Here is a 21,454-nt window from a genome sequence, read left to right as displayed (position 1 = left end):
TCAGCCACAAGGTATAGAGAGGATCTCTCAGTCTGGGGCAAGGGATGCTCTGTATTCTTGGTGCTTGGGGGGGGGCAACAGTGGGAGGGCTCCTGGTCTCCTGGCCCCACTGCTGGACCTCCTGATGGCCCCTGGTATTTCTGGCCACTGTGTGACACAGAAGAGTGTTGGACGGGATGGGCCACTGGCCTGATCCAACACGGGCTTCTCTTATGTTCTTATGACAGACCTTTTCTCTGCCTGAGACCCTGGAGAGCCACTGCCACTCTGAGGAGACAATGCTGACCTTGATGGACCGAGGGTCCGATTCGGCACAAGGCAGCCTCGTGTGTTTCTGCTGCTTGGAACTGGGATGGCCGCCAGCCTGGTACAGTGGCTGGACTAAGAGAGCCAGGTTCGAATCCCATGGAAGCTCGCTGGTTGAGCTTGAGCCAGTCACCCACGCTTAGCCCAATCTGCCTCGCAGCATGGTTGTGAGGATAAAACGAATCATCGAATCATCGAGTTGGAAGGGACCTCCAGGGTCATCTAGTCCAACCCCCTGCACAAGGCAGGAAATTCACAAATACCTCCCCTTCCACACCCCTAGCGGCCGCTGTCCCATGCCCAGAAGATGACAAAGACCCTCCAGGATTGCTTCCTGACCTCAAAGTGGTGATCAGCATTTCCCTGGGTGGATAAGAAAGGGCCACAAGAACTAAGCACTGAGGCAACCCTTCCTGCCCTCCCTCTCGTGATCTGCCTAAGTTCACAGAATCCATGTTGCTGTCAGATGGCCCTCAAGCCTCTGCTTGAAAACATCCAAAGAACGGGAGCCCACCGCCTCCCGAGGAAGTCTGTTCCACAGAGGAACCGCTTTCACTGTCCAGAAGTTCTTCCTAATGTTTTGCCGAAAACTCTTCGGATTTAATTTCACCCCGTTGGTTCTGGTCCGACCTTCTGGGGCAGCAGAAAACAACTCCGCACCATCTTCTAGATGGAGAGGGGAATGATGTTGTAGGCCACTTTGGGTCTGCATTGGGGGGGGGGGAGTGGGCCATAAAAGATGGTAATAAATGAATAATTGGATTTGGATCTGTGGATCCATTAGGATGGAGCTGCTGTCTGCCAAACGGCTCGTGTTGTCTCTGTCTGGCGGCAGCTCTCCGGGGCCCTGGGCAGAGAAACACCTTTTCTCCAGTCTGGTGGCCAGAGGAGGCCTGGCCTTGCGCCTGGGACTTCCTGCAGGCAAAGCAGTCAATCTGCCCCTGAGCCAGAGCCCCCCTCACACCCAAAACACACACGTGTGACCGTGGGAAGCTGCCCTCGGCCCCCTCGCTGTCCCGAGTCTCAGGCAGAGGAGCTCTCCCCCATTGCTTTCGAAACCAAGCTGGATGTCCTGTTTCCTCTGACCAGTCCCCCCTCTCCTGCACCTGGTTAGAAACCCCATCCTGTTTTTCTAGGAAGCCTGGCTAGAGGTGATCAGAGCAGAGATGGGCCCACAGAGAGACTTCTGACAGGGAATGGATCAGCCAGAGAAGAAGAAGAGACTGTATTTATCCCCCGCCCTTCACTACCCAAGGGAGTTGTTACGGCTCAGGTGGGGTGTCACCTGATGCTGCCACCACTCTGGTTCCAGGCTCCCTTGGGAAGGCCCAGAGCACCTTCTCAAGATCTTCTGACCTCCCTTTTGGCCGAATAATAGGCGTGAGGACCAAGCAGAGTGAACAATAAAATAGTTTATTTTATAGGAGGTCAAACAACAAGGTGCAGAATAACAGTAAGTGGGTGAAAAGAAAAGAAGTCAAATGCCCTAATGCGTCTAAATATATACTGTCCCTAGCTCACTATCTGCAGTGGCCTTAGACTACTCACCCTTCCCTCAGGATGAGGGTTTCTTCCTGCAGCAGCCTTCCTTCTGGCTCTGCCTGCTGGGATGAAGAACAGCTTTTCCTGCTGCTCCAGATCTTTTATTCCAAGCCGTCCTCTTTTCCTATTGGTCAATTTTGGCTCCAAAACCTCTCAGGGGCTTCTGGGAGTTGTAGGCCCGGCCTCACCTACTGCTAGCCAGGCTCCCTGGATCTAGTAGGCCTCTTGTGGCACAGCCCAGATCATGACAGGAGTCTCAGAGCAGCTTACAAACTGCTTTCCCTTCCCCTCCCCACAACAGACACCCTGTGAGGTAGGCAGGGCTGAGAGAGCTCTGACAGAAACAGCTCTTTTCCAAGAACAACTCTTGACAGAACTGTGGCTTGCCCAAGGTCATCCGGCAGCTGCGAGTGGAGGCGTGGGGAATCAAACCTGGTTCTCCCAGATTAGAGTCCGCGCACTTATCCACTACGCCAAACTGGCACCAGAGGTGCCTGCAGTGTGAAGTGGGCCGATCCAGAAAGAGGCTCATGAGCTGCTTGTGAGAACTTGGCCAAAGGGGTGACTCAAGGACAAAGGCGGGATTGCCTCCTGCGTCCCATTCCTAGGACCTCTGTATTTCTACTCCGGCGGAATATGCTGGCAGCTCCCCCCCCCCCCCCGGTCGGCCCCCCCCCCCCCCCCAGTTAGATGTCCCCAGATCTTGCCACTTGCGGACAGGGCTCTGTGCCCTGAAGGGAAGTCTAAACTCTGCTCTAAAAGTCGTGAATGTGCCAAGAAGTGCTTGTTCTTTGCGGAGAGACAGGGCCTGGCGTAAGGGGAGCAGAAGACAGTGTCCTCTTGCTCTTACCAGGTATGGGGGGGTTGCCAGGAAGACATGAATCAGATAATTTTTCTGGAAAATTTCCCCAGTTCAAATAATATTAGCAAAAGAAGGCAAATATACCACCTACAAGCAGTAGGGGTTGTCCATGCTTCATATCCTACATTTAGCCCATCTGACATGGTTGATTTGCAGCTCGGCAGCCTTGACTATAAATAAACAGACTGTGTTTACCGATGCAAGGCAGAACATTTTCCATGGAACAATATAGCATCAGAATTTTTTTTTGGGGGGGGGGTTCTCACTGCGTTGTTTTCTACTTTTGTGATTTCATTTTTTGCATTGTTGATAGCATGTCATGTCTGATACCTTTTAAAAATCAGTTTCCGAGTGTTGCTGTGTCGCTCTGCAGTAGAACAGTTATAGCCGAGTCCAGGAGCACCCTTAGAGACCAGCAAGAGGTTAAGACGCTGAGCTGCAGACCGGAAGGTCAGTAGTTCGGCAGTTCGAGACCCGAGTGCCGCATGACGGAGTGAGCTCCCACCTCTGGCCCCAGCTCCTGCCAACCTAGCAGTTTGAAAGCAATAAAAAATGCAAGTAGATAAATAGGTACCGCTTCGGTAGTAGGTAACAGCATTCCGTGCGCCTCAGCGTGTAGTCATGCCGGCCACATGGCCACGAAGATGTCTTCGAACAGCGCTGGCTCTTTGGCTTGGAAATGGAGATGAGCACCGCCCCCTAGAGTCGGATTCGACTGGCTTTCCAGGAAGGGAAACCTTTACCTTTATGAGCTTTGGAGAGCCAAGGTTCCTTTCATCTGGGAGCTCAACAGCTCATACCACCCAGAAGAAGAAGAAGAAGAGATTGGATTTATACCCCGCCCTTCACTACCCGAAGGAGTCTCAGAGCGGCTCACAAACTCCTTTCCCTTCCCCTCCCCACAACAGACACCCCCTGTGAGGTGGGTGGGGCTGAGAGAACTCTGACACAAACTGCTCTTTTTCAAGGACAGCTGTGCCAGAGCTTGTGACTGACCCAAGGTCACATCAGCAGGTGCAAGTGGAGGAGTGGGGAATCAAACCAGGTTTGAATCTTGGACCATCAGTGTTGGGTTATGCCAAGAAAGACAATCCGGTCTCAGGGCTAGTTCAAGCCAGGGACATGTCCAGAAGTATGCTCCGCTTCATTCTTGCTTCCAGAACTGAGCTCTAGCATGGCAAGCAGCTTTCGGGGCTGCTGGGGTTGAATGCCTCTCACAAGGCCCGGCTGTGGTGAATGGGCTCGGCTAATGAGGAGCACGGAGCATTGCAAAGGCGGACGCCATTGTTCTCTGCTAAGAGGGACACTTGGCGGTGGGGGGAGGGGGAGCAGCCTGCCGGTGCGGTGGGTAAAATCTGAGCCTGAAAAGGGATTAGTCATCGGCATCGATTCAGGTGCCTCAGCTGTGGGCGAAACGATGGCAGAGCTGAGTTTTCCATGAAAAACAGAGACAGCTGCATGCGCCGTGCCGGCATTGGCCACAGGGCCTCACCCTTGAGAGGGCTGGCTCTGACAGATGGGACTCATCCTGTGGATGATAGAAACAGAAGGACTCTGCGTGATACAAAAGGGGGAGAGGAGGAGGCCGGCCGGCCGGCCAGCCAGCCCCATACTTTACTCTCGTGCACACAAATGTGTGAATCGGCCATATACTGACTCACCTCCTACCTGGACCTTTTAACTGGAGGTGCTGGGGGTTGAACTTGGGACCTTCTGCATGCCAATGAGGGGCTCTGCCACTGAGCCACGGCCCCTCCCCTCTTAGGAAGTCTTAGTTAAGGAACACATTCTTAGCCATTGAGCTCTGCAAGAGCTCAGTTGCTCCATCAGCACTCCTTGCAAGTTAACAAAGAAGTAGGAAATCATTCCTCTTAAGTATTGTTTTTTTAAATTGCAAGGGTTCTGCCAGTTTGGTGTAGTGGTTAAGTGTGCGGACTCTAATCTGGGAGAACCGGGTTTGATTCCCCACTCCTCCACTTGCACCTGCTGGATGACCTTGGGCAAGCCGTAGTTCTGATAAGAGCCGTTCTTGAAAAAGAGCAGTTTCTGTCAGAGCTCTCTCATCTCCACCTACCTCAGGCTGTCTGTTGTGGGGAGGGGAAGGGGAAAGGAGATTGTAAACCGCTCTGAGACTCCTTTGGGTAGTGAAGGACAGGGTATAAATCCAATCTCTTCTTCCTCTCTTCTTCTACTATTGGCCTCCAGGGCGGTTCCATGCAAATGAGAATACAAGAATGAAGCACAACATCAAATTTAAAAATAGGTCAAAGACTTGAGCTCAAAAGTTTGGGGAACCGGGACAGGTTTAGCTTGGTGCTGAAGGAGGGCTGGGAAGGCTTGGGGGGGGGGGTGTTTCGGGAAGTACTCAACAATTGGGGAGCCACCACACAAGAGGCTCTGCCCTGGTAGCTGTCCACGTAGCCCCTGAAGGCAAGGGCAGCCAGCACAGGGCTCCAGCACTTGACCTCAGCAAATAGGCGTGCTCATTCCAGAGGAGGTGGTCTTTCAGAGACCCCAGCCCTTCGGGGCTTTACAGTGTGTTGCTCCCCTTTCTCTTTCTGTAAGTGTAAAATACTCGGTTCGATACATCACGACCCGGACAACGACATATTTACTCAGTACTTAAAGACAAAGACAAATGGCCAAGTGGCCAACTATATACATATCCAAGGGAACACCCCTGGATCCCATTGGGGGGTTTGAATCTCCCGCCAAGGTTTCTATCGGTTCCCCTAGTGGACCTTAGGAGCCTAGCCTCTATTGTGCTTTAGGAATCAAGCTCTGCCCGCTTGGCTACTGCTAATGGCGGTTCCCAGGACTCAACAGTAAGCACCTACAAACTTGTTAAAATTAGAACGTACAAGCAGGGGAGAGCAGCCTACAGTGCAGCTTCAGCTGTTAACGATTAAACTGGTCCACAGATTTCGGAATTTTGGTTGTAACAGTTGCATGAATAACTCCTCAGGTGTCCGAGTGCATCCAAAGTTTCAGACATCTCTTGTTTTAAACTCTTTGCAGGGACTGCTCTAAGTGGGAGGAATTTCTGGCAGCATTTATCCCTCCCCCCCCACGCACCTCCAGTAACAAGATGTTCTTATGCACAGCAACGCTCCTCTTTTAAATTTATTTATGTATTTAAGAGATTTCTGTGTTGTCTCATCAGAGGCCGCTTATGATCGAATTTCCTTTTCCTTGTAAGAGGACAAAAGACTCCATAATTGCAGGCAAAATTTCTTGGAGAAAGTCTTGTATTCACTCTGCCTAGCACAAACAGCATTAAAAATCTCACTGTGTGTGTTTCAGTGGCCAAGCCTGCCCACCAGCCGAAGAGCCGGTGCATGACTAAACACCAAGGCTCACGGAACGCTGTTACCTTCCCACCGAAGTGGTACCTATTTAAAAAGGTAAAGGTTCCCTTGCTCGAAAGCCAGTTGAGTCCGACTCTAGGGTTGCGGTGCTCATCTCCGTTTCAAAGCCGAAGACCCAGCGCTGTCCGAAGACGTTTCCGTGGTCATGTGGCCGGCATGACTAAACACCAAGGCGCACGGAACGCTGTTACCTTCCCACCAAAGTGGTACCTATTTATCTACTTGCAATTTCTTGCTTTCGAACTGCTAGGTTGGCAGGAGCTGGGGCCAGAGATGGGAGCTCACTCCGTTACGCGGCACTCGGGTCTCGAACTGCCGAACTACAGACCTTCCGGTCTGCAGCTCAGCATCTTAACCTCTGAGCCGCCGTGGCCCCCCAAATGGAAAAATCCAGTGGTTGCTGGTCTCCCTGGTGAGGTGTAGTGCTGAAGCGAGGTGGACTCTAATCTGGAGAACCGGGTTTGATTCCCCTTTCTGGGTGGCCTTGGGCCAGTCCCAGTTCTCTCTCTGAGCTCTCTCAGCCCCACCTACCTCACAAGGTGCCTGTTGTGGGGAGGGGAAGGGAAAGGAGTTTGCAAGCCACTGTAAGATTCCTTAAGGTAGAGAAAAAGGGAGTGCAAAAACCTACTCTTCTAATCTTCTTCTTCTCCCTGGTTCCTAAAACGGATGCTGAATTTTAAGAGATACATGGATGTTTTCTTGGCTCTGTCTACGCAGTTTGGCTCCAAGGAGTTGGACGTGCCAATGTGGGGCAGCCCTATAAATCCTTCCCCCTGAGCATGCCACAAGAAACCGCCTGGCATCCGAGCCCCGTGACAGGGAGTGGGAGAGCCAGAGCTCGGACCTCACCAGGTCTCTGGGCAGCAGATCCAAAGAACTGGGCACAGGACACAGAAGCCGAGCCCTGGGAGGGGAACCAGAGTGAGGAACGAGCTCTAAGGGTGGAACCCTCAGCCACCCATGCCGAGCGAGGAGAGAGGCGTGGCACCCTGGCGGCAGGTCCTTCCAAGGGGCAGCCCTCCCAAGTCTGCCCTCCCACCTGCGTGCCCCTTTCTGATCAAACTGGGAGGCAACAGTGGAAACGGGTGGCTGCGTGGGCCAGTTTGGTGTAGTGCTGGGGTGGCCAAACTTGACTAACATAAGAGCCCCATAGAATAAACATCAGATGTTTGAGAGCCACAAGACATGAACAGATATTACATGTTTTTACTGGGAAATATGCAAATTTGGTTTTTATTAACATTAAATGAGACTGCCAAAAATAATAACAAAAGCGGTAAAAGCAGATATTGATAATGATATTTATTTGTCCAATGATATTTGTTTGCTAATGATAATTAGCTTCTCCAGCCGCCCTGCCAGGAGCCGCACAATATGTGTGAATGGTGGCTCCCGAGCCACAGTTTGGCCACCCCTGGTGTAGTGGTTAAGTGTGGGGACTCTAATCTGGGAGAACCGGGTTTGATTCCCCACTCCTCCTCCACGTGCACCTGGCTGGATGACCTTGGGCAAGCCATAGTTCTGACAAGAGCTGTCCTTGAAAAAAGAGCCGTTTTTGTCAAGAGCTCTCTCAGCCCCACCCACCTCACAGGATGTCTGTTGTGGGGAGGGGAAGGGAAAGGAGACTGTAAGCCGCTCTGAGACTCCTTTGGGTAGTGAAGGGCGAGCTATAAACCCAATCTCCTCTTCTCTTCTTCTCTTCTTTATACTGTTGCTCCGCTCGGTCATGTCGAACTCCTCCTCCACCCGAAATGGCCCTTCTCGAAGGCGAGACGGGGCAGGATGCCGGGCTGGGATGGCCCCTCGGCCGGGTCCAGCAAGGCAGTTCTGACGTTCTTGCCTTTCGTAGCGAGAGGCAGAGGAGCAGGTGGGGCCTGGCCTGGGCTCCGGCCGTGCGCACCCCAGCGTGGCATTGCCTGCTGCCCCCACGGGCTGCTTGCCATCAGCTCCCTTCTCTCTCACAACCACACACAGCCACTCAACAGTCCCCAGAAGCGGAGCGCAGGCTGGGAGAGGCTGGTGTGAGTGAAGCATTTATGCCCACCCCCTCTTGCGTATGAATGTGTGGTCCCAGGGGGGCCTTAGTGAGACCCAGCGGGGGTGGGCAGCAGTGACGAGGGTGTTGGATTGGGACCTGGGAGACCCGGTTTCAAGGCCCCCCCCATGCCAGGAGACTCACTAAGGGACCATGGGCTAGTCACTGACTGTCTGGCCTACCTTGCAAGGCTGTTGTGAGAGGAAGGGGGAGAAGTTCGCATTCCACCCTGAGCTCTTTGGCAGACGGCTGGAGGAAAACTAGTAAATAGCTAATTGATATAGATGAAAGGATGGGACCTCTGTCACCACACTGATCGCCAGGGTTGATTCAGCGGATCCGGCTGGCTAGCCTCCCTCACCGCTCCATATGCCTCCCTCCCGAAGCAGGACGACCATCCCAGATAGAAGGGGTGTACCATTCTTCGATACAGATGAAATGGGGGTAATGCTGATGCAGGGTGGGGGGATCCATTTGCAGAGGGGGGAGGGTGGCAGGTAGAATGGGATGCTGACCCCCCCCCATGCACACTCTTCATTTCCCCCCCCAGCCAGCGTCAGGGACTAGAAATTAGCCCAGCTTTGGGGGGGGGGGTGAGCCAGAGGATGGGTGGGGGCAGTGTTCCCTCCAAGCTGAGTGAGTGTGAGCTAGCTCACAGTTATTTAGCCTCCTGCTCACAGGATGACTCCAGAGCAAACTAATTTATGTAGGAGCCAAATCGCTTGCTCATAACTTTAATGCCGGTAGCTCACAAATTAGAATTTCTTCTCACAAGACGCCACAGCTTAGCTGGTGGGGGGTGAAGCCCCCATAGATACCTCCCGCTCCTACTTGCAATGGGCACAGTGACTGAACATCAGAACAGGAGAGAAGCCAATGTTGGATCAGGCCAGTGGCCCATCCAGTCCAACACTCTGTGTCACACAGTGGCCAGAAATACCAGGTGCCCTCAGGAGGTCCAGCAGTGGGGCCAGGCCACTAGAAGCCCCTCCCACTGGTGCCCTGTTCCCATTCCACCACAGGTCTCTCTCTCTCTCTCTGGCTCTTGATTTTCAGCCTGCAGTTCCCCCTCCCTCCCTCCCCCCTCCCTCCCTGTCTGTTTCTGCCCATGATGGCAACACAAACTCTCGTTCCTGGATTTGTGTGTGTGTGTGTGTGTGTGTTTGTGTGTGGGGGATTCCAAGAGCTTTTCGTTTGGTCACCGGTGCTGCAAGGACCAGAATGATCCGGGCCCCAGGAAGAGCCAAGTGGCTGGTTGCCATTGGCTGGACTGGAATTCAAGACACTTGACAGGCAGGGGGAACGGCTTTTCAGAGTTTGGTCTTTTAGCTGGTTTAGAAGTTGGCGGGGTTGAAGTGACGGGGTTGACTCAATGCGCTGTAGAGGTCCCAGTGCTGGGCTAGGATCTGCGGAGCACAGGTTCAAATCCTCACTTCTGCCATGGAAGCTCCCTGGGTGACCTCCAGCCTGTTGCCCTCTCTCTTGCACAGCCTGGCCTCCCTCACAGGGCTGGTGTGTGGATACGATGGGGGAGGGGAGAGGGGGAGGCACACTACCGGGAGCGCCTCGGAAGGAGGAGGCCTGGGATTTTTTAAAGAGTGCTAAACAAACTGGCAGGTGTTTTTAATGTGCGCCTCTTCAGTAAAGTGTTCGTTTTTATAGGGTCATTAAAAAAAAAATCACACAGCCATTATTCACTTGTTGTTTGGAAGAAGGAAATGCTCACGATGCCTGCGAAGTAGCAGCTGTTTTGTGGCTATTGTGGGTAAATCAGCACCAAAGGATCCACAGCATACTGAGAGCCAGCGCGGTGTCGTGGTTAAGAGCGGCGGACTCTTATCTGGAGAGCCGGGTTTGAGTCCCCCACTCCTCCTCCACGTGCAGCCAGCTGGGTGACCTTGGGCCAGTCACAGTTCTCTCGGAGCTCTATCAGCCCCACCTACCCCACAAGGTGCCGGTTGTGTGGAGAGAAAGGGAAGGCGGTGGTAAAGATCGAGGAACCCGCTATAAGAAGAGCGGATTGTGTAACGGTAGCTATCGGGAATTAATGTTACTAGCACTTAGTGAGTTGTATAGCTTAAATGATTTTAGTATTGTTTTACTTTAAATTGTTCATGTTTTATTGTGAATTATGTATTGATTTTATGTAAGCCGCCCTGAGCCGGCCTTGGCTGGGAGGGCGGGATAAATATTTAATAAATAAATAAACCACTCTGTGACACCCTGAGTGAAGGGCAGGGTATAAATCCAATTCTTCTTCTTCTTCTTTCTTCTTCTTCTTTCTTCTTCCTTCTTCTTCTTCCTTCTTCTTCTTCCTTCTTCTTTCTTCTTCTTCTTTCTTCTTCTTTCTTCTTCTTCTTCTTCTTCTTCTTCTTCTTCCTCCTCCTCCTCCTCCTCCTCCTTCTTCTTCCCTGAAGTGCAATCTAGCTGCTGAAAGCCACAGGAGCCTTCTCTGGATTGGGACCATAGCATTGGGAAAGGGGAGGGGCTGACCTCACCCCTGCACTGTTTGCTTGATGCATTGGAAATGTCACACACAACCCCACCCCACCCCCGGCAGCTTTAAGCCCTGATAGGGAAAAGACTTGTACAGTATGGCAAACAGACTTTCCCCTCTACGAGGTCTCAAAGCAACTGGGGGCAGGGGAGTTTTTCCAACAGGGAAATGACACAGGAGGAGGAGCTCACCTAACTTTCCCCCTGGGCCTTGGTCCCCCTCCATGTTGCCCCCCCACACACACACACTTTGCAGCTAAATTCCACGTGGTTGAATCCAGTCGTGGCTACGCAGCCACGTGCACAGTGTGGCCCGCTGGGGTTCTCTGGTTTGACCGAAGTGTTTCCTCCTGGTCTTGTTTGGCAGGTGAAGCAAATCATGGAGGAATCCGTCACCAGGAAGTTCGTGCATGAAGACAGCAGCCACATCATCTCTTTCTGCGGTGAGCCAGCTTGGGGAGGGGGGTGGTGGCACTGGGGTTTCCTTGGCTCTCCCAGCACAAGGAGCTCCTCCGGGTCTGGCCCTCTTCTGAAGTCCGGCCAGCTCGTTCATTGCATTCAGGCTGTGGCCCTTCAGTTATTGGGACGGAAACGAACCCCGGTCTGTTCCGGCATTGTGACTAATGACTGGAGTTGGCTGAGGACTTCCATCTTGGCACGAAGGCAGAAAGGGGCGTAGGTGCCAGCCCAAATATAAACCCACTTTGCGCCAGCCGTGATCAGCAGAGATTTGCTTTTGACAGCTGAATGCCACCTGGGCATTGGAGAGCCGCTTGAGACCCTGCGTGCCTGCCAACGCCTTGGAATTGGTTTCTTCTCCGCACACGGGGATTCTTCCCGAGGGTTCCGTCCTGGCTAAGAACCAGGAAACAAGCCAGCCTCGGTTGGTCAAAGTGCCCGTGTTTGGACTTCACACGCAGCTGGAGTGCCTTGAAGACCTCTGTCTTCAGTCTTGGCATTCTGCACAAGGGGACGATGGGAGGGGGAGGAGGGAGGGCGGAGCCTCTGAACCTGACAATTAAGCAGGCCTGGGTCCACGATGAGCAAACTTGGAATGCAGCACCGGTGACCTGCAGGCAGGCAGGATGGTTCCCCTCCCTGGCTGGCATCCCTGGCAGTGCCAGGCTGCTTGGCATTAGGTATGCACTGCAAACATTTCTGTTTGAATTTCAGGTTTGGGTTTTCCACGGGGCATGCTTTTCATTGTGCTGGAATTTGGGAAATGGCTGCCAGACCTCTGGGCCAACCTGCGATCTCCTGGCTGCCAACTGTGGCTTTGAGAGGCTTTGGAAGCCTTTTTGAGACTCCAGAATTCTTTTTGGTTTTTATTGGTTTTTATTCGGGTATACCCAAGCTGGGCTGGAGTGGCCAATTTTTCAGCTGTGTTTTCAGCTTGCTGTATGAAACCCCTTACCTGGCATCTGGCCTGGCTCATTGTGGTCCTGGGAAAGAAGAGGAATAGGTTATGGACATAGTCAGGGGTCATTTCGTAGAAAAAGAGGTGCAGGGGCTCATTAGCATAACTCATTAGCATAACTTATTTGCATATGCCATGCTCCCTGACCACCGGAAGTGTATCAGAAGGCAACACCCACCGCTCAGGCTCCACTGGACTATTTTGGATTGCTAGCTATTGGGGGGGGGAACATGCAGATCTGTCCTCGCAGAGGTGGGAGAGCTTGTACCCAAATAAAACTTGGTCTTAAAGGTGCCACTGGACTGTTTTGGGCCGGGGGGCGGGGGGGGGACTGCAACTTACCTGGCTGCTTCTTGCTCTGACTGAGGGCTGCTGGGAGCAGGGGGTGGGGCTTGTTGCATGTGCCCGCCCCCTGGGCTCTTTACTGCCGGAGCTCCGCTCCTGTGCGCTCCTGCAGGAAATGACCCCTGGACATAGTGATGGGGAGTTCCAGACACAGGCTTCTTGCCGTGCCGTCCCTGGGACCAGCGCTTCCTGTTGGGTTCTTAACCTTTCCTGGTGGTCAGGAAGCCACTCCTCTGCCACAAAACGCCCTCTGCTCTTCCTCTCCCCACAGCGGCAGTTGAGGCCTGTGTCCTCCACGGGCTCAGGCGCCGGGCAGCCGGTTTCCTGCGCAGCAACAAGATTGCAGCTTTGTTCATGAAGGTGGGGAAGAGCTTCCCTCCTGCCGAAGAGCTTTCTCGGAAGGTGCAGGACCTGGAGCAGCTCATCGAGAATGCGTGAGTGGAGGGGGGCTGGAGCTCCGGTTAGGTGGAAGCTTTGCGGGTGGTCCAGAGTCTTGCTAAAGTGAGAATGTGAAGTTTGTAGGCAGAAATATCACATTTCTGGAAATTTTGAAGCTGTGGGACGGGGAATACTTGGGGCCAGAATGTTAGGGAAAATTGAAATAGATGCAGTATTTACTTTCTTATCAAGCCAAAACGTCTAGCAGCAGCAAAGAGCAGGCGTCCAGAAGCACCTTCAAGACTAACAACATTTGTGAGTCTTTCTGAAGAAGTGACTGCGGTGACTCACAGAAGCTCATCCCCTGCCACAAATTTTGGAAGCCTTCAGGGTGCTGCTGGACTCTGGCTCTTTTTAAAGCCTCAGCTTAGCTTACTTTCTCAATATAAAATGCATCATTTATAACCAGGGGTCGTTTCGTAGAAAAAGAGCTAGGGGGACTCATTAGCATAACTCATTTGCATATGCCACACCCCCTGAAGTCACCGGAAGTGTGTCATAAGACCACACCCCCTGACATCACCGGAAGTGTGTCATATGGCCACACAACCTGCCCTCAATGGTCCCGGTCGCCGCCGGCGGCCTTGCAGCTCCACTGCCGAGCCCCATGAGGGGCCCGGCGGTGGACCTGCAAGGCCGGCGGGAGTACAAGGAAGCCCCGCGAAGGCCCTCCCTGGCCCCAGGCAGGCAGGGGTGGGGAGAGGCAGGGAGGAAGCAACTTACCCTCCCTCTTCTCCTGCCTCCTCCTGGCTGAATGAGGTCCGGAAGCGGGGCGGCCGGAAGCAGGGGGCGGGGCTTCGTCGTGTGCCCCGCCCCCCGTACCTCACCCGGGGGAACTGCGATCCCCCGCGATTCCCCCCGAAATGTCCTCTGTTTATAACTCCGGTAAGATACCCAATGCTTGGTGTATTCATGACACCGGAGAGCATCATTTTCTGCAAACAGAATTGTGGGTACCCCAAATGCCAAAGCGCAAGACATGCATGCAGCCTGCTGCGGCCTCTGCCACCTCAGCGAATGTATCTTAGAGAGGCCGAGAAAAATAAGAGTGGAAAGGGGAAAACTCAAACCTTGTTGAAAAGTAAATAAAGTGTGTTCTCCGTCTTTCTGCGTTATACCTCTGAGGATGCCAGTCACAGCTACTGGCGAAACGTCAGGTCCTACAATGCCAAGACCACGGCCAGACAGCCCGGGAAATCTACAACAGCTAATCCAGTATTCCTCATATAACTTTCAGTATTCTAATACACTATTCTGAAAAAGAAATACACTGAAATACAGAGGATGTATAGTCCCTCTGTATACGTGAGGGCATATTCAGCCCGTCTATAAGTTTGAACCTCACCTCCCATTCCACTGTATTTGAAAAAGTGTGCATGCACACGAAAGCTCATCCCTTGAATAAACCTTTCTTGGTCTTCAAGGTGCCTGATTGGACTCTAAATTTGCTCTACTGCTTCAGACCAACACAGCTGACTGCCTGGATCTAGCTGGATCCAAGTCTGCTGGCACCTAAGAGACCAACAAGATTTTCGGGGCAGGAGCTTTTGAGGAGCAAACCTGTCTTGTTGGTCTCGGAGATGCTACTGGACGCAAATCTAGGTGATTCCTCCAACTAATGCTCTAAGCAAATGTTGACCTGCAATATCCTGCGTTGGTGATTGCTGCAGATTTCAGGTGCAAGTGTTTGTATAAATAAGGACCACTGTGTCCCATTCGGAGCTGTATCTATTCTGGGTACGTGTGGGGCTGCGGGGGCAGCTCTTCAGGCATTTGTCCTGAGACATTGATGACTGGGTGGGCTTCTTTCTCTCTTGTTTCCTCAAAGGCGCAACCAGGGCCCGGGGGCACAGGAGAACACCCGCAAGGTCCAGAAGTTACCCAACTTGTCTCCCCAGGCCATCCGGCACCTCTGGATCCGCACCGCGCTCTTCGAGAAAGTCCTGGACAAAATCGTGCACCACTTGGTGGAAAACAGCAGGTGGGGCTCCTTCCTTCTCTCTGTTGGGATGGCTGATCCGCACAACTGGGTTGGTGCATTGAAACCATAGTCCTCCCAGGGACCTTCAGGGTGCAACGATGGAATTCACTTGGAATTCACTGCCACAGGAGGTGGTGGCGGCTACAAGCATGGACGGCTTCAAAAGGGAATTAGATAAGCATATGGATGAGCAGAGGTCCATCGGTGGGTATTAGCCACAAGGTATAGATAGGGACTCTGGGGCAAGTGATGCTCTGTCTTCTTGGTGCTTGGGGGAGGGGGTCAACAGTGGGGGGGCTTCTAGTGTCCTGGCCCCACTGCTGGACCTCCTGATGGCACCTGGTATTTCTGGCCACTGTGTGACACAGAGTGTTGGACTGGAGGGGCCTTTGGCCTGATCCAACATTGGCATCTCTTATGTTCTTTTGTTCTTATGTTCTTATGATGCTGCCCACTTAATCTCCCCTTTACTGGCCACATGTTTACTCCGTGCTGCCCCGTCTTTTCTCAGGAATGAATGGGAGGCAGAGAGCTGTAAAATATTTTCGCCCTGGGGAGAAGCGAGAGGTTCCTCTTGCAGCCGAGTAGAGTTTCCGTGTCCTGCTGCCTCAGCTAGGACGTGGGTTCAGCTCTGGCTAGACTGACTGCAGCAGTTCATGTAAAGCGAACCTGATCGAAGGAAAACTTCACTCCAGTTTGTCAGTCGTTAATTTCCAAGGTGCTTCAGCTGTTTGTATCAACAGACACTGATGGGTTTAGCCTGTCCCGATTCAGGCTCTGAGTTTTTCATAGCCAATTGGCAGGGCAGTCCTTAGCATATTTGGCAGCAGGTTTCGGGCAGCTCCCAGGGCAGACGTCCCAAATCGGGGTCTTTGTCGGGCTTCACTCTCCACGTTTCAGCACCGCACAAGATTGAAATCCCTGTCTGGCTCTTGAAAAACAGAGTCTTCGTATGCCTCCCATGCGGCACACCTCTGTTTAGAAGTTGCAGTCTGCTTTTTGAGAAAGAGTGACAACGGGTTGATGTGGTGAGATAATAAAGAGATGCCTTCACATTCTTTTCTGGTGTACTTGGCCAGCGATGAGAAACAGATATTTCCCCCTCAAAATGAGGATGTTTTGTGTTTGGGGGAATTTATTTCCAAACACTCATGGCTACAGGAGGAGTTTTAAGACCCTCGGTAGCTGCCTCATTCCCCTCCATTGATGAAGATGGCAAATCCATCTTGTTTGCCTGTGTTGTGCTGTTACTATTTGGGGGGGGTGCAACATGGCCTGGTGGATCCCCCCCCAAAATAGTAACACAGGCAAACAAGATAGATTTGCCATCTTCATCTGAACCCTGGGAAGTATTTCCTGGATCTGTCAGTTGATTTTGAAGGCCATATCTGAAGAAGTGAGCAGTGACTTAGGAAAGCTCCTACCCTGCCACATATTTTGTTAGTCTTTACGGTGCTCCTGGGCAAGTGAAGCTCTATATTCTTGGTACTTAGGGGGGGGGAGGCAACAGTGGGAGGGCTCCTAGTGTACTGGCCCCACTGCTGGACCTCCTGAGGGCAGCTGGTATTTTTGACCACTGTGTGACACAGAATGTTGGGCTGGATGGGCCATTGGCCTGACCCAGTATTGGATTCTCTTATGTTCTTATGTCTGGGGCAAGGGTTGCTCTGTATTCTTGGTGCTTGGGGGGGGGGCAACAGAGGGAGGGCTTCTAGTGTCCTGGCCCCACTGCTGGACCTCCTGATGGCACCTGGTATTTTTGGCCACTGTGTGACAGACTGTTGGACTGGATGGGCCTTTGGCCTGATCCAACATTGGCATCTCTTATGTTCTCATAGGAACTCTCAGGCTGGGGCAAGGGATGCTCTGTATTCTTGGTGCTTGGGTGGGCGGGGGTAACAGTGGGAGGGCTTCTAGTGTCCTGGCCCCACTGCTGGACCTCCTGATGGCAACTAGTATTTCTGGCCACTGTGTGACAGAGTGTTGGACTGGATGGGCCGTTGGCCCGATCCAGCATTGGCTTCTCTTATGTTCTTCTATGGAGCAGAGGTCCATCAGTGGCTGTTAGCCACAAGGTATAGATAGGAACTCTCGGTCTGGGGCCAGTGATGCTCTGTTATCTTGGTGCTTGGGGGGGGGCGCAACAGTGGGAGGGCTCCTAGTGTCCTGGCCCCACTGCTGGACCTCCTGACGGCCCCTGGTATTTTTGGCCACTGTGTGACAGAGTGTTGGACTGGATGGGCCATTGGCCTGATCCAGCATTGGCTTCTCTTATGACTCTTGCACTTTTCTAAATCTTACCCCGACACACAAGTAAGGAGCCTGAAGTCTGGATTTTAACAACCACCAAAAGAGGACAGGGGAAAAGAAGGAGGCTGGTGAAGAAGGAAGGGAAATAACTTATTTGAGTTAACGGTTTTACTTAAAATAAAGCACAAGTCTTTTTATTAGGCAAGAATTTGGTACGTAAGTGCAGATGCTAATTATTCCTACAATTACAGAAAAAACATGTGCAATAAAGATCAGGTCTTTTGACATTTCTCAAACCTAGCTTAAATAAGGCAATTTGGCTTTTAGCTGATGGGCAGAATGCTATGCAGAGTTTTGAAGCCCACGCAAAGAGACGTCTCACCTAAGATCTCCTTGGACTGGAAGACACCCACAGAAAGCCTCTTTAGCTTTTTATAGAGAAGGTGATGGTTAGGAGTCTGTCTAAGTCTTTCTAACTTTTCAATCTGATTGTCCTCTGAAAAAGATTCAGAGTGATTAATAAAGATAAGCCACAGGTGGACTTGGAATACCTCTTGATAGCTCTCATTAAATTCTCAAAGCAAAGTTATAAGGCTAAACTTTGCACTTGTTGGCCCTGCTGGTGGACCTCCTGATGGCACCTGGGTTTTGGCCACTGCATGACATTGCCCTGACCCAACAGGGCTTCTCTATTCTTTCTTCAGCAAAACTACGGAACTGTCTGTTGGGTGTCAGGGTGGTTTTATACTTTACCTGTCCAGCTGCTGAACCCTACAGAGGATATGAAAGTGATATATGATTAACATAAATACCTATGAACAAAGTTTGAATCCAGTGGCATTTTTAAGATCAACAGAGTTTTATTCAGGATATAAGCTTTTGTGTGCATGCGCACTTCGTCAGATATTATGAAGTGGAAGTTACCAGTCCATACATATATGTAGAGAGGGTGAACAGAAAATTAGCATACAACATGATGAAGATGTTTAACAGATTGAAGGACCAAACAGGAATAACAAGCTTAGTTTATATGGTTACTGTTTGTTTGGGTTTAATTCCAGGGGAAAACATAGTGAAGGAAATAAATAAGTAAAAGTCAGAGATTGATGGTCAGCTGTGTCCTTCATTATGGAATGCTGAGGGTAATTAACAAAGTCCCTGCCATTACGCTCCATTCGTCTCCTCTCAAGCATGGAGGTGACCTTACGGCATCTTCTTTTTTGAAGTGGGGCAATTGGCTGTGTAGAGTTATCTCCCCTGTCCCCAAACCAGAGAAATACGTTCTACCATTCCAAATTAATTACATTCTCCTATACAGTACATTACATTACAATCTAATCTACTATTCCAAATAAGAAATAAAATAAAATAAAGAGGCTGTACATTGCAATCTAATCTACTATTCCAAATAAGAAATAAAATAAAATAAAGAGGATGTATGTCCCTTCTGGTGAGAATACACTTCATTTCATTTTGGCTGCGATCACACACACTCAATAATCCACCAGTTCACACAGTAAAAATCCCGTTTGAACGTGCATTTAAAGTGGATTATTGAGTGTGTGTGATTGCAGCATTTATTTCTTATTTGGAATAGTAGTTGCTTCAGACCAACACGGTTACCCACCTGAATCTATGAATACCTGTGGTTAATATCATGAAGATGCAGCATCGTTTTTGGATTCCTTTCCGTTCCTGCTGGCTTCCTGCCTTCTAAACCCTCCGTGCCTCTCTCTCTCTGTTCCCAGCAAATACTACGAGAAAGAAGCCCTGCTAATGGATCCTGTCGATGGGCCGATTCTCGCCTCTCTTCTAGGTTTGTGGATCCTTTCTAAACTTTGTAACTAGAAATGTGCTCCTCTCTAGCTGCCTTCTGCCGAGTCAGCTCTGGGCCTCTTGAGCCCGGTCTTGTCCCCTCTCACCAGCTGTGGCCTTCCAGCGTCTCAGGCAGCCGATGAGGGCCTTTGCCAGCCCCTGAGGGCCCAGGTCACTTCTTGCACGAAGTTGCTGAGGGCTGAGCTAGGACCCTCCTGTGTGCCAAATGGATGCCTTTCCTAGGAGCCAGCCTTCAGAACACCACAGCTGACTGGCCTCGCTCATAATGAGTGGGTGCCGGGGAAGAAGCAGGCCTTCAGGCTACACAGAACTCTACTTTGACAGGAGACATTTGCAGCTGCAAAAGAAGGAGAGGGAAAGGGGGAGGCGAGTGGGGAACCTGCTGGATGGAGCCAGGCTGGCAGCGTTTCTGGAGGGTTGTCGTGGGACTCGCTTCCCTTCCTCTGGAAGGAAACGTTTTCTGAGGGAGTGATGGGGGGTGGGGCTAAAGGCAGCCTGGTGGGAGCTCTTGGTGGCCCCGGGAGAGTGAAAGCAGGCCGAGAGCCAGTTTAGTGTAGTGGTTAAGTGCACGGACTCCAGTCTGGGAGAACTGGGTTTGATTCCCCACTCCTCCACTCGCACCTGGCTGGATGACCTTAGGCAAGCCATAGTTCTGATAAGAGCTGTTCTCTCAAGGGCAGTCCTTTGGAGAGCTCTCTCAGCCCCACCCACCTCACAGGGTGTCTGTTTGTGGGGAGGGGAAGGGAAAGGAGTTTGTAAGCCACTCTGAGATTCCTTTGGGTAGTGAAGGGGGGTATTGATCCAATCTCTTCTCTTCTTCCTCTTCTTCTTTTTGCTGTTCTTTTTGAAGGCGGGGCCTGGGGGCAAATGCAGTCCCTGCTCAGTCGCTTTCTGGGCTGCATCCTGTTTCCCTCAGAGAGCTGCAGTTGGAAAGTGTGCAGGGTGAGGCCCACTCCCTCAGCCCAGACCGCACTTTCTCAAGGTCCCCAACCTCTTGGACAGGAGTGTCAAACATGCGGCCCGGGGGCCAGATGAGGCCCCCGGAGGGCTTCTCTCAGGCCCGCAGTGAAACTGGCTGCCTTCTGCTGCTGCTTCTTCCAGTTCTGCTGCTGCTGCGTCATCGTAGGTTTGCAGCTTACAGAGACACACCTGAACAGCATACTCAAGATGGCAACAGCACAGGCATTTTGATGCCATCACTCAGAGCAAGAGGTGTCAGTTATCAGACACTGTTAAATAGACAAAGTATCGCAAGAGTGCTGATGTTTTATGCGTGTTTTTATTTTAAGTTAAAAAACCCCTTTGTGTTTGTGTCCTTTATAAAGTTGATATCTCCGCTAACTGGCATTACCTTTCATGACACAGATGGCCCGGCTCAGCAAGGTCTCATTTAGGTCAGATCCGGCCCTCGTAACAAACGAGTTCGACACCCCTGCTCTTGGAGCGCCCCAGTCAGTTGGCGCTTCTCGTATTCCGGAGCCACCAGACGCTGCCAGTTGGGTTGGGCTTGGGCCAGAGGCGTGAGTGTTTGTGCGTGTCTGAGCAGGCCCTGGCGGCCCTTCCCTTCCTGACCCACGCTCTTCCCCTCCCTCACGCAGAGGGACCCTGTGCCCTGGAGTACACCAAGATGAAAACGGCCGATCACTTCTGGACCGACCCTTCGGCGGACGAGCTCGTGCAGCGCCACCGGATCCACAGCTCCCACTGTCGCCAGGACTCACCAACCAAGCGCCCCGCTCTTTGTGTAGGTGGTGGGTGGGGGAACCAAGGAAGAGGCTGGGGGAGGGAGGGAGGGAGGGACTGATGGTATTCTGGGCCCAGCTGGATCAGAGCTGCAGGATCCAGGCCTCGGGTGGCCTTCAGCTTAACTGTGCACGTAACCCTGAGGTGAGGCCAGTAGCCCTCCTCACCTGGATTCTCCTGGTTCGTTTCTATTTTGCTGCTGTCCTGTGAGCGTGATGGGGGCCATTGTGGGTCAGAAGAAGAGGAGGAGGAGGAGGAGAGATAGGAAGACTCCTCATGACCACCTGGACAGAGCCAGGAGCCAGGGTCCCCTTCTGTAGAGCGGGGTCCCCAGAGGGGTGCCTGTGGGTTGCTCTGGTGCCCACCAACATCTTTCCTGGAGCCCACCAAGTATTTTTCAGAAAGTGGGTGGGGCCAGGTGGGGCTTTTGCCCAGGAGGGCTCCTGATTGGCCACTGGAGATATGATTGACTGTGTGGCTTTGTAACAACATCGCTTTCTCAGTAGCTGCCACCACAGCACAGGGAGCCAGTTTGGTGTCGTGGTTAAGTGGGCGGACTCTGATCTGGGAGAGCCGGGTTTGATTCCCCCACTCCTCCTCCACTCGCAGCTGCTGGATGGCCTTGGGCAAGCCGTAGTTCTGTCAGTGCTGTTCTCTCAAGGACAGTTCTGTAAAGAGTTCTCTGAGCCCCACCGACCTCACGGGGTGTCTGTTGTGGGGAGGGGGAGGGAGAGGAGTTTGTAAGCCGCTCTGAGACTCCGAGTGAAGGGCAGGGTATACATGCAATCTCTTCTTCTTCTTCTTCTTCTCCTCCTCCTCCTCCTCCTCCTCCTCC

The 21,454-nt window shown here is 52.1% G+C and overlaps 1 protein-coding gene across 1 annotated transcript in view; it reads left to right on the top strand.

Moving 5' to 3' along the window:
* SGSM1 (small G protein signaling modulator 1) overlaps positions 1-21,454 on the top strand; it is a 67,534-nt gene that overhangs the window by 6,092 nt on the left and 39,988 nt on the right. Inside the window, exons 2-6 of the mRNA XM_015426419.1 lie at positions 10,977-11,052; positions 12,643-12,805; positions 14,638-14,790; positions 18,789-18,856; positions 20,475-20,620. Of these exons, the coding sequence (XP_015281905.1) occupies positions 10,977-11,052; positions 12,643-12,805; positions 14,638-14,790; positions 18,789-18,856; positions 20,475-20,620 (606 nt within the window). The remainder of the gene's footprint in view (positions 1-10,976; positions 11,053-12,642; positions 12,806-14,637; positions 14,791-18,788; positions 18,857-20,474; positions 20,621-21,454) is intronic.

The sequence above is a fragment of the Gekko japonicus genome, unplaced genomic scaffold (assembly GCF_001447785.1).
Source record: "Gekko japonicus isolate JY-2015 unplaced genomic scaffold, Gekko_japonicus_V1.1 scaffold856, whole genome shotgun sequence".
NCBI classification, from domain to species: Eukaryota; Metazoa; Chordata; class Lepidosauria; order Squamata; family Gekkonidae; genus Gekko; species Gekko japonicus.
Note: the sequence above shows the minus strand (reverse complement) of the source record. Positions and strands in the feature narration are given on the sequence as shown.